The sequence below is a fragment of the Cydia fagiglandana genome, chromosome 7 (genome assembly GCF_963556715.1).
Source record: "Cydia fagiglandana chromosome 7, ilCydFagi1.1, whole genome shotgun sequence".
NCBI classification, from domain to species: Eukaryota; Metazoa; Arthropoda; class Insecta; order Lepidoptera; family Tortricidae; genus Cydia; species Cydia fagiglandana.
The window spans coordinates 6,532,951-6,550,082 of record NC_085938.1 but is presented as its reverse complement, the minus strand read 5'-3'; the positions used below and the strand labels follow the sequence as shown (position 1 = coordinate 6,550,082).

The 17,132-nt window shown below is 39.3% G+C and overlaps 1 protein-coding gene across 1 annotated transcript; it reads right to left on the bottom strand.

The window, feature by feature from the left end:
• Positions 1-172: 172 nt before the first annotated feature.
• Positions 173-16,229, bottom strand: LOC134665783 (ceramide phosphoethanolamine synthase-like). The gene is made up of 5 exons (XM_063522767.1): positions 15,627-16,229; positions 14,935-15,139; positions 10,395-10,681; positions 5,538-5,730; positions 173-799 (listed from the first exon to the last, which is right to left on the bottom strand). Exons 1-5 carry the CDS (start codon positions 16,078-16,080, stop codon positions 376-378), a joined length of 1,563 nt encoding a protein of 520 aa, XP_063378837.1. The 5' UTR covers positions 16,081-16,229; the 3' UTR covers positions 173-375.
• Between the last annotated feature and the right edge of the window lie 903 nt (positions 16,230-17,132).

Sequence of the window (17,132 nt, the reverse complement as noted above, 5' to 3'; positions counted from 1 at the left end):
AAACTTGTAGTGGACTGTCAATATTTTCACACACAAAAGCTACTTTTTGTGAATCGGTTTATATTTTTCACTAGTTTCTCAATGGAATTCGTGATAATGACGGAATCCAAAAATACTTATAACTAAGTTGGCCTGTTCAGAATGGACATAAGTGAAGAATGTAGAACACATGATAATCTAAATTCTTTATTTTACTTTGAGCAAAAAAATCATAATAATTTATACGTTAATAGATTATTAAACTTATCAATATTATACACGTAACGTAAACGGAATAACATGTTATAAAATCTAATGGAAATGTAAAATATTCAGGTATCTAATTCACTTTACTATAGTAAAGCTGAAATAATTGTCTAAATAACCTCTGGCGCTTCATATACTCTTCTTATTTGACGGGGAGGGGGGGTTGCTGAACTCCTTCATGAGGGCGTCCTCTCTCAGGTCGGCGAAGTTCCTGCGGCGCAGCTCGAGGTCGGGATGGTCGTCGAGGAGGCACGCCTGTATGTTCTTGTCGAGCGTGAGCCTCTGGCGGGAGTCCTTGAACTCTTCGACGAGGCTGAGATTCCTCTTGATGCCGTCGACGAGCCGGACCACAGAGTACTCGCCCATGGCGGCGCCCTCCTGCAGCTTGGTGCCGGCGAGGCGCGCCACGGCCGAGGCGCGCACGTCGGCCGCGCACTGCGCGCACCACCCGCGCAGGTTCGCCATGATGGTCACCGGGCCCTCGAACTCGTTGGGCACGATCCCGTCCACCTCCGCCTCGAAGAACGATAGCAGCGGGAACCATATTCGCGTTCTGAAATTAAAACAATTCATTTCATTTTATATCTTTAAGTAAGTACTTAACTGTAATAGGTGTTAATCATTAACGCGATAAAAATCAACGTGATGTCAGGTCTCTTATAATTATGTATTATAAAAACATGCTTGACTCTTGAAACTTATGCAGTAAGAACTAATAAAAAACAAGTGTAATCAACACTTCGATATAATCTATTCGGGAAACGTTTTCCACGAAAGTAAACATTTTAGATTGTAAAACAATAAGTGTTGATAGCACTCGACGGCTAACAACTGTAAGTGTAACAGCGAAGAGGAGTGGCGGCGATGTGTCACGCACTCGCTAGATTAATGCGCTAACTATGTAGCAGCGGGTGTGGGCGAAAAGGGTGCCATTGTTTATAACGTATCACCGCCGCATACGTTAGCGTGTCACTATAATTAGAGTAAGTAATTAACATTCTGGGGCACCAACTAACTTATCCATAGGGTTTGTGTCCATTTGACAGGTTATGAAATGCCTATTATGTGTGAGTGTTTTTCACAGAATCGCATAGAGTGAACCGATGTTGGTAGCGATTTTGATAGCCCAGATGAAATTATGACGTTTAAATAACACTTGCACGGTCTGGGCTATCAAAATCGCTCCCAACTTAGTAAGATTTAACTTCAACTAGCTCTGTCGTGCTTCCATTCAATAAAACACTTAGCATCCACTTCTACAGGATTGTTACTGTTACCATTTATCTTTGCATAATATTCAGAAAATATTCCGCCGTCCAAGGCTTGCCCTGATAAGTAAAATGTTCTAATGTAATCATGGATATGAGTAACGCTCAGGTTAATTGGGTTCAAGGTTTTTCGGACACATTGTTAACCTTTTGGCCGCCGGACCTAGTCCGCAAAGACGCTCACTCACACGCCAGAGTAAATTCTAAGTAAACAACTAATAAAAAGTTTAGGGATTGCAAAATGTGATATCGATATTTACAATTTATGGAAAAATCTTCTCAATTTGGCTTTGTTCTTAACCAACTTTAATTTATTTCGAGAATGCCAAAAATTAACATATTTTTTACACACGACAATGTTAAAAATAAAGGTCTTTATCATTAAAAACAACCACTAAACAATATCGATTCATGACGTAATATCACCGCACTAGGCTCTACGAGAAGTCTTGTATACATGACAACGGCGCGCATGGACTGCCCGCAGTGCAGACCGACAAGGACCGTTTCCGCGCGGATTAAGTAATAATAGTCTCTAGATCAACGGCGTAAGCGCTTGTCGGTACGTAAACTTTATAAGCGTATGGTTAGAGCCGCGCATCGTGTGTCGATAATATAAATGTACCGGAACTGCATTGGGGAAAATGACACGTGGGTTGAATTGTCAATGAGTGAAGAACAATAATATTGGAAAAGGGTGGGGATCAGAAATGTTCGGGAATGCATGTTTCACATTCGACATGTTCCTTAGAAGAGCTTGTCAATTCCCGTATTACACCCTCCCTACCATAATAATTTTTCGTCAATTTCAAATACATAACATTCTCATAGTTAGGCGACACTGACTAGTCCGAGCGTACGCCTGTAGGTACCATTCTTGTGCGAAGCGGTCACTGCAGGGTATTACTCCCCTCTACACTATCATCTCAAAATGAATCATTTGTTCTGCAAATAGACCACAAGGACAGATTTACTTGTCTGACTCTACTATGGACAGCTGAACAAGTTCTCTGAACTCCAGCTATAGTTATGCCTGTCTCTCTCTCGTTTAACGTATTCTAGTTACTAGTTATCACCAATTGGCATTTAACAGGTGTTCAAATGCTTAAATAAAACCAGATTGGCCACTTGATATTTATTTTGGATATTCGGTTACTATCCGGTATCCGCCCTATCCGGCCAGTATTTTAATATCCGGCCGGATACCGGATAGTGCCCTACTATCCGGCCGAATACCGGATAGTACCATTGCTTGATTTTGGAGTAAACAAATTGGATTTAAGAAACAGTCACGGTCATAATCGTACTTGTTTATTATTTTAAAACAATTTAGAGATTCAACTGAATTGCACGCGCACTCATTTCGAACCTAGAAATGTGTCCGCGCGAACGTTCACTTAGAAACAGGTCAAAACTGCAGAATGCGCACCTGAAAAACCGAAATGTAGGTGCAGCTCTGCTGGCCGATATTCGGCGGCCGGATACCGGATATTCGGCCGATGGTCAGGCCGAATATCCAGTATCCGGCCAAACAACTATCCGTTGCATCTCTAATATTCTCATATCGAATTAACATTCCCATCCCTAGCTGTCTTGTATACAAGACAACGGCGACGAGGAACATGAAAAACGTTGAAAACTGGAGCAATTTTTTTGATTGCCTTATTATAAAAGAATGGATTTATTTATCTGCTTTAAATGCAATTATTTTAAAAATCAAAGACCTAAAACATTAACACGAGTGTAAAAATATACTACAATTGATGTTTTTTCACATTTACCGAGCGGTTGAATTTGTGTCTTGTATACAAGACAGCGGCGCCAGTGTATCGTTCTATCGTTGTCTTGTATACATGCCAACGGCGGTCAAAGGGTTAACCTTTTGGCCGCCGGACCTAGTCCGCAAAGACGCTCACTCACACGCCAGAGCAAATTTTAAGTAAACAACTAATAAAAAGTTTAGGGATTGCAAATAGTGATATCGATATTTACAATATTATGGTAAAATCTTTTTAATTTAGCTTTGTTCTTATCCTGTTTTAATTTCATTCCAAATTGCCAAAATTAAACATATGTTTTACACCCGAAAATGTTTAAAATATAGGGATTTAACATAAAAAACAACCACTAAACAATGTCGATTCAAGACGTGATATCGCCGCACTAGGCTGTACGAGAAGTCTTTTATACAAGACAACGGCGCCCATGGACTGCCCGCAATGCAGACCGACAAGGACTGTTTCCGCGCGGATCAAGTAATAATAGTCTCTAGGTCAACGGCGTAAGCGCTTGTCGGTACGTAAACTTTATTGGCGTAACGTTAAAGCTGCGCATCATGTGTCGATAAAGTCAATATACCGGAACTGTTTTAGTGAAAATTACACGTGGGTTGAATTTTTAATGAGTGAAGATATTATTCCGGAATTAGAATCTATCATTATAATTTCAGTTTGGTTTACATTAATCTATAGGTAAACTCTTATCAAAAAAACGTTCAACGACTTGTTACAAAAAAATTACACATTAACTTCAATGTTATAACAATAAAAGTAAAGTCTGATAAACAGGTATGTCCCTGTACCACACTTGTGCGAAGCGGTCGCTGCGGTGTATCCCTTCCCACTAAGCTATAAAATAACATCAATTATTTTTTTTATTTATCTCTTCTGCAATTAAATAGTCCACAATCTACAATGGCAAATTTACTTGTCTGACTCTACTTTATAGAGCTAAAGAAGCTACCTGAACTTTAAATATAGTTATGCCTATCTGACTCTCATTCTACGTATTCTAGTAAGTAGTTACCTACTATACGTTGAAAAAAATTGGCGATTAACAAGTGTTCAAATACTTAGATAGAAACATATTTCTGACTTTATATTTACTTTAAAAATTCCCATATCGAGTTAACATTCCCATCCCTAGCTGTCTTTTATACATGACAACGGCGACGAGGAACATGAAAAATGTTGAAAATTGGAGCAATTTTTTTAAATGCCTTATTATAAAAGAAGGGATTTATATAGCGGCTTAAAAAGCAAATAAATGAAAAAACAAAGACCTTAAATATGAACACGAGTGTAAATGAAATTGCAATTGTTATTATTTTCACATTAACTCAGTGGTTGAATTTGTGTCTTGTATACAAGACGACGGCGCCAGCGTATCGTTCTATCGTTGTCTTCTATACCGGACAACGGCGGTCAAAGGGTTAAACAGTGTGGCTTGTACCTAAAACTACATGTCCAATGTTCATTGGCACAGTAAAAACCAACAGATGTAATCTTCGACTCTACATGGATTACGCGACATCCATATCGCGCGTGGTCCATTGGTGGTGGTAGTGGCGCACGCCGTTGTCATATTTAGCCGTTGCGACTGTTCCATTCACCATGTCACTACCTCTAAATGGAGAGAAACTGCTTATTGTAGCTTCATTTGTATTTATAATCGGCTAATACTAATAGAGCAAGGGACCAGCATCGCGTAACGGCAGTATGGCTGCGTCTGTACAGTCGCTATCATATATATCGGACCGGCCGAGGTGCTCACAAATTGACAAGCCTCTATTGTCAAGGCGCTAGAGTGCGTGTTCAGATATATTTGAGCACCTCGGCCGCTCCGATAAATCTGATGCCGACTGTATCACTGTCAGTAGAGCGTCTCCCGAATCATCGTAGAACCTAACCAAGCTGTTTGTTTTCAGTGTTAATGTTGGTATTAAATCCAACTTTTTTGTTTAAAGGTGTATGTTAGGATGGTATTCCATCTGTCCAATATCTTTGTCCAATGTGTATTGCGTCTTAAATTTTGCTTAATGAGAGAGTGAGACGCAATGACATTGGACAGGTGAAATACCACCCTTAGGGTTGATTAAGACGGCGCGCGAACTCGCATGCGATTTTAGTTACATTGTGGATTGATTGTTGGTTACGTCCAATTCAACCGGACGATCAAAAACCGCAATGTAATGAAACTCGCATCTTCTAAATGAGCCGTTAGTGTGAGTGCAACGCTACCAACCTGGAGGAGTCGTTCCGCATAAGCGCCTGGTTGTTGGAGAGCGTGTGGTAGTAGAGGAAGAGCCGGGAGGTGATGTAGAAGGCGATGAACACGTCAATGGAGTAGTGCTCGTGCGCCGCCAGGATGAAGAAGATGCCGAACATGTTCATCACCCAGGTCAGGATGTGGAGCAGGTACAGGCTGCGGGATGTGTCTGCGGACAGAAACAATCCATTTAAATTAAAGGAAAGACCCCTCGAGTGAGATTCGATTTCTGTTCTTCCTTCCTGAGATGGTTTTAGTTAAAACCAAAATTGTACTTTGCTGATCCGCGAAAACAAAGCGAGTTTTATTTAGAGCAAATTAATATTTTGCGTTTTTTGATTTCCGCAAAGTAACGACTTCCGCAAACTATTTACTATTTGAGATGGTTTTCCCTTTAATTTTAGATTACTCCTTATTAATCTAATACCTTTAACCGAGCAATTCTTGTCTATTTATTTATATATATACTTCGGGGATCTCGGAAACGGCTCTTACGATTTCGTTGAAATTTGCTATATGGGGATTATCGGGGCGAAAAATCGATCTAGCCAGGCCTTATCTCTGTGAAAACGCGCATTTTCGAGTTTCCATATTAAATTTATTACGTACATATTAAGCAGAGCTCGGTCTCCCAGATATTACTCCTAATTGGTAATACAGACACATCTGTTATTTTGTTCCAAGAGCTATTCAATTCATAACGTTGTCACAATTAGGGGCAATGCAATTAGCAGTCGTCAGTAGGTACCTCAGACAAAGTTATCAGTTATTGTTTTAAGAGCTTTATTCTTGTTGGAAACCTATACGAATGTTGTAATTTTACCGATTACTTAATAACGATTTTAAGTTGTCTAATTATCAGAAACAGCTGGTGTCAAGTCTGTTAGCGTAATTGGACAGACATACTCGTGCTGGCACGAGATGCAACATCAAAAGACGAATAATAAATATATGTAGTACTATTAATGACGACAATAATAAATGTGTTTAGGTTACCAGTAAAGATAACTTAGGTATATTATGTTCAGCATTCCAACACCAACAGCGCTAAATATCGACAAAAAAATAACAGGTGGTTTTGAGTTTAAAAATGATTTATCATTACACCTTTTAAAACAAAGTCTCCGCCGCGTCGGTCTGTTTGTATGTTTGTTCGCGTTAATCTCAAAAACTACTGAACGGATTTTCATGCGGTTTTCACCTATCAATAGAGTGGTTCTTTAGGTGCATAATTTGTTAATCCGTGCGAAGCTGGGGCGGGTCGCTAGTATCTAATTTGTACTAACAATTCTAAGTGACTTTCTCGGAAATTGTCAACAAACATTGAATGGCGCTAAAGAACTCTACATTTAATACTAAATATTGAAATAAAATCATTTCTACTGTAACAGTAATACGCCATTTATAAAAGTAGGTAAGTACATTAAAAAGGTAAGTTTGAGTCCATCGTATTTTGCGCTATGCACCTATTACTAAACGAGCAATATATTTATAATCACTCTGATACTAAAAATGATTTAGGTACCTATCATCAGCCGTAAAAGTGCATGTCGAATTTATCAATGAAATCCATTCATGATTTCTCCATGCAATTTCGCAGCTCACTGCAAGTACATTACATACATAGGATTTAGGAAAATCTAAAAAAATGCGTAAGACGCGCAACAGTAAGCGCGAGCGGGATGCACTGTGTAGTGATCGTATTCGCATCATTTCAATAACGAATTGAGTAGAGATTTTTAATTTCGAATAGGCCTTCCGCTCTGGGTTATTTATCTTAGGCGAACGATGCACTCCTCGATCGATACTCGACGAGAATCAATCAGCCTAGACTAACAGGGGTACCTAGTGTATGTTCAATCGGGCGTAGAAAGCTCGTTCGCTCTAGAAAGCATGGCATGCGTGCGTTCAGAGTTTCAGACTAGCTAGCTGGCGTTATGCCTTGACCTTTGGATATGATATAATAACCAAGTAGATTATGCTATTTGCATTTCAGGAAGTGTATTTCTCGGTAAACGCTATAACGACTAAAACGTTCCTGTCGTATGCGGTACCTCTACACACAAGATCAAGATAACGCGATATTTTATAACGCTCGTTTAATCGCTTATGAATTGTCTAATAGAGGTGAGCAAACTCGAAACGGAATTGGTATAAAAATCAAGAGTTTCAGAAGTTTAAAAAGAGCCACTTGAATTTTTTTTCTTTAACACTAGAGTTCTGAATCATGATATTTTTCGCGGACTGGCAACCCTTGTACTAAGTCTACATTGGTAGCAAGTCCAACCTAGCATATGTGCTAATCTGACCGAGGAAATGGTTATGGTATGTGCTCCATATCGGTACAATCACCCTACACCATTGTTAATTTGGTTGATTTTTTCATCCGTCGCACGTCAAAATAACTGTAGAAAGGGGTCCGTAATTTTTTTTTACTGAGAATATATAAATAGGTAAGTGTCAAATCATAAGTCTTTACCGACACATTTTACTTTTAGCAGGTCTGATGATTGCGTACAACGTAGACTAATAATAGTATCAGAGGTCCTCGGAACCATTGACGATGAAGGTGATCTTACTTCACTACGCTTTGTTTTTGTCACGTATTGAAGCGTTGAACGCAAATAACAAAGGTTAAAGAACGAGACAAGTTTATTATAATGTAAACTTCTAATGTGGGTTTGGTTGATAATGCGTTAAATTTAGCGATTTGGTCTATCAACAGAATTAATGATCATTTAGACGATGCGAGTTTCATTATTCATTACATTGCGGGTTTTGATCGGTCGGTTGAATTGGACGTAACCAACAGTCCGCAATGTAACTAAAATCGCATGCGAGTTCGCGCGCCGTCTAAGTCAGCCCTTAGGCGTCTAGTAGACCGTAGTCCCGTAGATTTTAACAGTCAGTAAATAGATCACAAGCAATAAAATAGAATAATCGTGATGTACCGATGCGAGGGCTATTTGCGTGCAACACATTCACCCGCGGAGATACGGTTATATCCGTAATCACCTTGGCTCGTACATGACGAGTGCTATGGGAAGTTTATTTTACGATCTCTATCTTAACTAAGATTAACGTCAATTATAGCAAAGAATGAAATTATTGTAAGCGGTTGATATACTGCCAGATAATAGCGTCGTTATAAATGTTACGTGGCGCTCTCTCCGACGCTCGTGGCGTCTTGCATTCAATCACGTATATTAATGACCTATAGTAACATGCATTGGTGAGTAGGCTTCGATGGCGTTATATTGCTACGAAATGGGCATATTTTAATTTGTGTGCGTTTTTCATTTCGTTTTCAAATCGTGTTTTTTTAAATCGTTATTGGACTGTTCCCGGCGGTCACAAATGGGAGTGATTCATTCTATCTGCCCCCAATTTGACCTTGGTGGGGATAATATTAGTGGTCAACTGGTCATACACTCGTGATTGTTGAATATGTTAGACGCTGTACTGACGATTGTTTCATAATACCTACTTGAAAATAACATTTATTCAGTAAGTGGCAAGTGCAAATATTTAATTTATTATGTACTTAACAGATAATACAGAAATAGATATCAGCTCAATTTAGATTACTTTGAGGCTTTGACGCTGCTCATTTCATGATGACATGACGCAAGCGACGGTCAACCGACGTATATCTAGGTCATGTTATTATAAGAAATTAAGAACTGATATAAACAAAGTGTTTAGAAAACAAGAATACGATTATTATTTGTTTTGTATCCAGGTTACGCGATAGCAATGTCAACAAAGACTGTGCGTCAGCAAAACGAACTGTCGCTTCCTTGTCGATAACGCCATTTGTGTTTCTAGAACACGAATGTTTTTACCAAATTCTAATTAGCGACTGTTGCTAAATATAACATACGTGAATAGGTCAAATGTAAATATAATGCGCATTGTTTTGGTTCAACTTAATCTTTTATCTTAAACAAAAGGTTTTACTCGTTTAATGCGCATTTTCTTGTTTTTAAAAGTAAACAAAATATTACTATGGACCCGATAAGATATTTAATATTGTCAGCGAGAATGTACCTACTCAATGTACCGGAAACCTTGGAAATGACGTATAGATTTCACGTCTTAATTACTATAACGATAACGTGTTTATTTTTTACGCGAATTCTAATATACATATACCTCTTATGATACTGCGTACCTACCTATGACAGAAGTCGTCACTTATGTATACAACCAAATACGTATCAATAAACATGGTACAATTTGTTCAGATTTATCACAGCACAAACATGTGTGGATTTCATTAAAATTTGGCAGGGTACACAATCTCAAAATAACAAGCCATCCTTCAGTGAGAATTTCCGTGTCGTTTTGTTGTTCTGTTATTGTTGTTCTTACGTAAAAGTTTAACCCACAATCATTTTTACTTTAATACGTTAGTTACATTAGTAGGTAGGCGCGTGTCTTTGCCAAAAAAAATGATAGACTGCGAGCAAAGTAGGGCAATGACCATCGGAGTTCGATAAACTGCATGTCACCTAAACAAGAAAGAATCTTATCTAATTAGATATAATAAGCACGCCTGCGAAATGTGATTTATTTTGCTATGTACATATGTATCTATGTACCTACACTATAACTACGCATAACTATCTATATTTCTTAATAGGTATCCTTAAAAAAGACATACTTATTAATTACGAATCAGGTACTACGTTTAGGAATGTGAGGATGTAGAAGTTTACAACACTCGTGTTCTAATGTCACAGTCAGTCACAGCCAGTGGGATGTGGTAAATCTTCAAGACACTCATAACTATTTGAAATTTGAGAATAAAGGTACATGAAGTGTACTTACATTCAGTGATGAAGAAATTCAGCAGAGTCAACGCAACCGTATGTCCGGAGAACATGTAGTCCCCACAGGTCCGGACGCCGCGGACCGACATGCCGGCCCCGCTCCAGATCTCGTAGGCCTGACGCAGCCTCCGGCCCCACACCGTGAGGTCGTCCGCCGGGGGGTAGGACCGCGGCTCGCACTTGAGGTGCGACCCCGGCACCGACAGCGACGTGATCAGCATCGTGAAGCAGCGCAGCAGGAACACCGTGCCGGCGAGAGCGAAGAATCTTCGGAGGAGGATGAATCTGGGACAAATGGAACATATAAAAGCCTTCCTCGACGTTTTTAGGGTTCCGTACCCAAAGGGTAAAACGGGACCCTATTACTAAGACTTCGCTGTCCGTCCGTCCGTCCGTCCGTCTGTCTGTCACCAGGCTGTATCTCACGAACCGTGATAGCTAGACAGTTGAAATTTTCACAGATGATGTATTTCTGTTGCCGCTATAACAACAAATACTAAAAATAGAATAAAATAAAGATTTAAGTGGGGCTCCCATACAGCAAACGTGATTTTTGACCAAAGTTAAGCAACGTCGGGCGGGGCGTGGTCAGTACTTGGATGGGTGACCGTTTTCTTTTTGCATTTTTTTTCCGTTTTTTTAGGCTTTATGGTACGGAACCCTTCGTGCGCGAGTCCGACTCGCACTTGCCTGGTTTTTTGTAATGATAAATTAATAAACTTGTCTATACGCCAGTAATACCCTTCGCTCACCACGTTTTGTTCCAAACAATAGGGCGTCAATATCTATGTGTAAAGGGCAAAGGCTCTTCCATAGGTATCGTTGCTAAGTCTTTGTGTGCCAGATTTTGTTTTGTTTATATAGGTATTGTGTACTCGTATACGTAGGTATAGATGTAGTTAACCTCGTGAAGAACTTTATTTGGATTTCGTCAGAAATTATGTTTTGTACCATATCTATTATCATACGGCTATTATCAATGTTTACCTATAGTTATCATGAGAGGAGTTATTATAGTATAATACCCTTCCAAACAGTTCAAAACCTTTTTGTTATCTTTCTACATAAGTATGTATCAATTTTATCAAACACTTGACAACTATCTAGATAAACGCGCTATTCATTAATACGGCATGGTAATAGTAATTCAGCACTTGATGCTAAACAAAAACGGCCGTCTCTTTCCAGATACTCTGAAGTCAAAATAAGTATACTTATATTATAATTTTTATACTTAATTAGAAATCTACGATGCCGTCCGTTTTGCAGCGTTATTTTTGTGAAGATGATAGTAATCTATACCCATTGGCTACATTACATAGTAGGTACCTATTGTTTAATACATTCAGGTAAAATATTTACAAAGACCAATGAAAAAAGTTGTATAACTCATAGTAGACGCTGACATCTCCATAGTTTTATTAAAATGCTGATGTAATGGCCTATAAGCATTAAGGAATACCGAGTTTCGCTTCTATTCTTTATTTTTATATAGATGCATCTTATAATATAATATCATTTTACGAAAAGGACACGCAACCTTTAATTCAACGCTTGTAATGGGTCGGACGAGACTTAAAAAGGCTGCCTGTGTTTTAAATGAGGCTCACATTAGGCTGGACGGTTAGAGCCTTTAGAGTTTAGAACTAACAAACAAAGGTAGCTCGCTGACCCAGGGTGGGTTGACGGCCAATGAATCATAAAAGTATCTATGTATATGGGTAATATAGATAGGTAAGTATCGTCACGATAACAAAGGAAACAATGCAAACAAAGAATTAGTTTAGGTCAAGATAGTGTTGTGACATGGTACACACGTTTAATAAAAGACTTTGTGAACATGTGCATTCTTATTTTCATAAAACAAAAAGGGTCAGAGGTCAATGCGACTTGTAAGTGCAGACTTGGTGTTGACAAATAGGTAACTAGGTACCTACAAAGGAAAAATAATGTCTTCGATGAGTTACCTGAACATCGCAGGTAATTGGGCAAGAAATCACACTAAGAAGCTAATGGGGGAATTAAAACCGCGTTAGTGGTTAGAGATAACAACATATATGTAATAAGGGCTTCAGATTCAATCTATATCTATATTAGCACTAGAACAACAATTTTGCCCCCTTGTAAAGCAAATACATAACTATATTAACTAATAGTGTAGGGTTCTGTCTGTGGCGGCTACCTAAACTAACGATGTATCACCGCATAATATAGAGTACGTAGTCGTACCTACGTATATGACCCTGGGGTTGGGCTTTTATTATGGTTTCATATACCTACGTATATTAGGGACCACCCTACAGGCCACCACAGCGCACAGGTGGAATACCACCCTTTACCAGGCGTGGCTCACTCCGCGATTTCGTCGCTTTGCTACAGGTAGCTAAAAGTAAATCCGTTCCGCCCCAATTTTGGGGAAAGCCATAAGCTGCGCGTGGCGCTGTCGCCACCTAGCGGCCATATCTGTGCTGATCGTAACAGACGCGTTTTGTTAGAGAGTGAGTCTTCTGTACCTAGTACTATTATTTATTCTGTGCCTTTACGAAGGTGAGTAGGTGACTGTGTCTGAAACATGAATGTGTCATGTTCACATACAATGTACAATTGCATAAATTGCATTGCTCGTTATCAATTATGCGCATCTTTGAACCACGGATCGAAGTGACAGCAACAGGATACTGACAAGTGAGTGTCGGATGGGATCATTTTGTGGTCCACGACACGAGTGTTCAATAATGGGTCGTTAACACTTTCCCCGTCCCGCGAGTCGCGTCATATATGACTCATAGACTATCCATTTGTCACAATATATTCTGTTAGTATGACAGCAAAGTTAAGCATACGATATTTAGGCAGGGATCAGCGCGGGGTGCGGCGGCAGCGCGAGTTTTGGTCTACGCAGTACGTACTGCGTAAAATGCGTAGCGTACTATTATTAATCGTTTGTTTTATTTATATAGGTATTTATTATGTACTTATGGTTTTATCTTTACGTAGTTGTATGAGTTTTATCTTTGGTCTCCACGTGTAGTTCTCTCTACAGTTCAGTCAGAATAGATACATACCTATCACGAGTTTTCTACTCCAATACTATTGCAGCTGACAGCAGACTGTACAATATTAGTAATCAACGGACAATTCAAAACAAATTGTGTTTATTACAACACTCATTAAATAATTCATCCAAAGGTAAATAAATACTACGCGTTTTTCACACGCATAAGTATAAATAAAGTAGACTCTGCGCGGAAAGAGAAGAGTCGTGAAATGTATTGAATCCCATACATTTTATGACTCTTCTTTTTCCGCACAGACTATATGCGTAGGGTATATGTAATTCACTGAGGACACAATCTCAATTTTAGTAGTTTAACACAATCAGACTTCATTTAATTTCTTTCGACGTTTCGAGTGTGTGTTGCATAAGTATGGAGTGGGCTCAGAGCTGTTGCCTCTAGCTAGACGTAACCAAAGCAACCCGTCACGTCACCGTAGTACAAGTTGCTTCGGAAACCGCAAGTTCCCTATTATCGTGCGTCTTAGTGGTCGATTCTAAACGATCGAGTATCGAATCTCGTAGTGAAATACAGAGTACAGCACTCACCGACCTGTCTGGTGATAGATTGCAACTGGTCTTTTTTTAGACTAGTCAAAATACGGTAAAATCGGCTTAATTTCAATTTGATGAGAAATAGAACAAGTCTAGTCATACTTAAAGCCAAATAATGTAGGTCATTTCGTATAGAAATACAATAGTAGGTATATATCCAAAGTGACCAGTTTTATTCGCTTCTACGCTTTTATAAGGCAGAGGGAATTCACACATGATTTTGAACTTTGTCTCAATGTGATAGGGTTCAATTTTGCATAATTCCCGACACCATTATGCCCTATAAAGGGGTCTCTATTGTTTCCCAAATAGTTTTAAGACATAATGTATTGTTTGTGCGAATTTTCGTTAGTCATAATTGGTTTTTCTCAGAAACGCGTAACTTTTCAGGATTGCCATAAAACAAACCTAACCTAACCTATCTATAGAATAACCTTAGGAAAATCCTGAAAAGTTAACGGTTTCAGTTTTATGACTAACGATAATATGACAAACAATACATTATGACTTAAAACTTTATGGGAAACAAAGGGACCCCCCTATAAAGGGTTAAGTTATACTCCAAGAACATATTCGTTTTAAATTTCGGACCCCTGGCCACAGAATAAATAATAGTACTACTATACAGACAGGAAACTTCCTACAAAAATGATGTTTGTCAGCGGTTCAGGGTCGAATCATGCTGTCCCTTTCCATCCTTGTTTGGATATTTAGGGTTGTCAAAATTCAAGCCATTATCTTATCTGTGGTCGTCACGTCGTCGACACACAAAGGGACGTCAAGTTGTGTCAACTTTAATAATTGCTCAGAGCAATGCTGAGCCAAATAGAGCCAAGTTTGCCCAAAAGGAGTCGTTTTCCACGCCCTGCCCAGGCTTAGTGAGCCGTAGCAAAGACAAGACCACTTGAAATTGTATATAATGGCTCACCTGTGTTTATGGAAGAGCAGAACAACAAGCCAGATAGCCAAGAGCAACGAGCCAGTGATCTCGCACATGTCAAACGCCCACGGGATGTGAGGCACGTTGTCCAGGAAGAGGTCTGGCAGAGGTGGGTACTTCTTCATGTCTGGCACCTTGTCGTGGACTATCACCATCACCACTGCCGTTACCCATGTTACGAGGAAGACATAGCCTTTTGAGAAAAGAATATTTTTTATTTTAATGATTGTACACATATGGATTCGGAACTTACATGTGTTGGTGTAAAATATTGTATATTGTAAAAAATATGTCTGCAATTGCCATGAATCCATATAAATTTCATTAAAAAGGTGGTGGTGATTAGATAAACTGCAGACAAGTTTTTTGGGATGACTTGGACTTAGGTCTTATAATTATATGCATTAATTTGTTAATTATGTTGCAACCTATAGGGATATTGACTATATTTTAAACAAAAGCAGATCCAGCTTTATAGTCAGTGCGAGTCTATTAGGCAAAACAAATTAGAATTAATCAGATAGACATGCTGGAATGCCCAACAATAACATTAAGATCTTTATTGGGTGCTATTTGGCACATTTGGAGATGCAACAATGTGTCAGAGACATGTGTACAACAGGGTTCTAATAATAATGTGACACGTGTGTGGATGAGAGACAGGTTACTTTGTAACTTACCAAGCGCTAGAGCAGTTTTCCAGATCTCAGGCTTCAACTTTGATGCCTTTGCATCCGGAGAAAAGGTTGGCACATATTCATTGTTACTCTCATATGAGAATTCACTGGGCAGTTTATGTTGAAGATTATAACTAAGGTGCGACAAATTCGTGCCGAGGAAATTAATGTTTGTCGAAGGATTCACCAGCGCGTTCTCATCGCAGAGGCCGAGCTCACACATAGCCCCGCGATTGTGCCTCTGCAATTTCTTCACTGACAGAATAAATCGCTTTCTTTCACCAAGCTTCAACTGATCGAATGGAAACTCGTAGAAGTCCCTGTCCACGAAGGATAAGAGACATTGGCCATCTATGTCATGAGATTTGCAAATATCTACTATAAAGTTTGATATTCTGTCTTTATGTAATAAATCTAACACTTCTTTGTTAGTCCAGTTTATTACGTCCAATTCCATTGTAACACACACACACTAACTTGTTCTAATATTAAATGTATAGTTTCACGAATAATTTTTAGAATAAATTATTTAACATAAATATTTACAACGACACTGAGACATCTCAAACAAAAACTGGTTATTTATCCAATGGGGTGAAATCAAATGTCACACAAACATCGCCACTGTGCGAATCGTACTGTCAATTTGATAATGTTGCCAGCGCAAATCATACAGAAAAATTCACTTGACATCATAGAAGGTAGGATCGCATAGAAGTGGTATACGCGTGCCTCCGTGATGGACAAAACATACGCAAATGCGACACTGCGATTGGTCGAATTCATTTGTTGCCCACCATTCTCCATACTAATAAAAAGGTGGGGAACAAACAAAAAGTGAGACTGTGACAAGGACAAGCAATAATACCGCTTTCTCTGCTACTCCTACTGAAAGATACATAAGACTATCCCGTTCTGTCAGTTACCCCCACCACTCATGCCAGATCCAGGTATATCCTAGATTCATGCTTGACATAAAGTCTCGCACACCATACAGGGTGATTCAGGAGACGTGAGCAGGACTAACGCCAAGCGCGCACCACGATTTTAATTTTTGCGACACGATTTTAGAATCGCGCTGTAATTTATCGCAGAAAATTCAGTGCGCGCACTGCGATGAATAAGTCGACGATTTGTTCATTCTCGACATGGATGTCGTACCAGTCGCTTGTCGTGAAACAATATGCAATCGCTGTATGACTGAGTATTTATACCACAAAGGTGATCTCCTTCTATTTCTATAATTAAACGGTCAACATCTAGCGTCTCATCTTGTAACTCCATTGGTTCCGATATGTTGACGCTTGGAGAGCGAAATGTCGACTGAGGTCCCGGCTGCGATTTTATTATCGCAGTGCGCGCGGGGCCATACAGCTTCGTATGCTGTAATTCACTTTGCGACAATCGCGTCGCGCGCTGTCGCGGAAAAATGTAACAAATCACAATTTTTAAATCGCTGCGATTTTTTTGTCGCATATGCGCGCACCGCCATATAAACCCATACGTTAC

Bases quoted from the DNA above. Each gene is read 5' to 3' on its own strand.
- LOC134665783 (XM_063522767.1), bottom strand. From the start codon at position 16,080: ATGGAATTGGACGTAATAAACTGGACTAACAAAGAAGTGTTAGATTTA. The intron at 15,140-15,626 runs GTAAGTTACAAA...TTTTCTCAAAAG, and splicing joins GAAAACTGCTCTAGCGCTTG to GCTATGTCTTCCTCGTAACA. The intron at 800-5,537 runs GTTGGTAGCGTT...TTTTAATTTCAG, and splicing joins ATGCGGAACGACTCCTCCAG to AACGCGAATATGGTTCCCGC.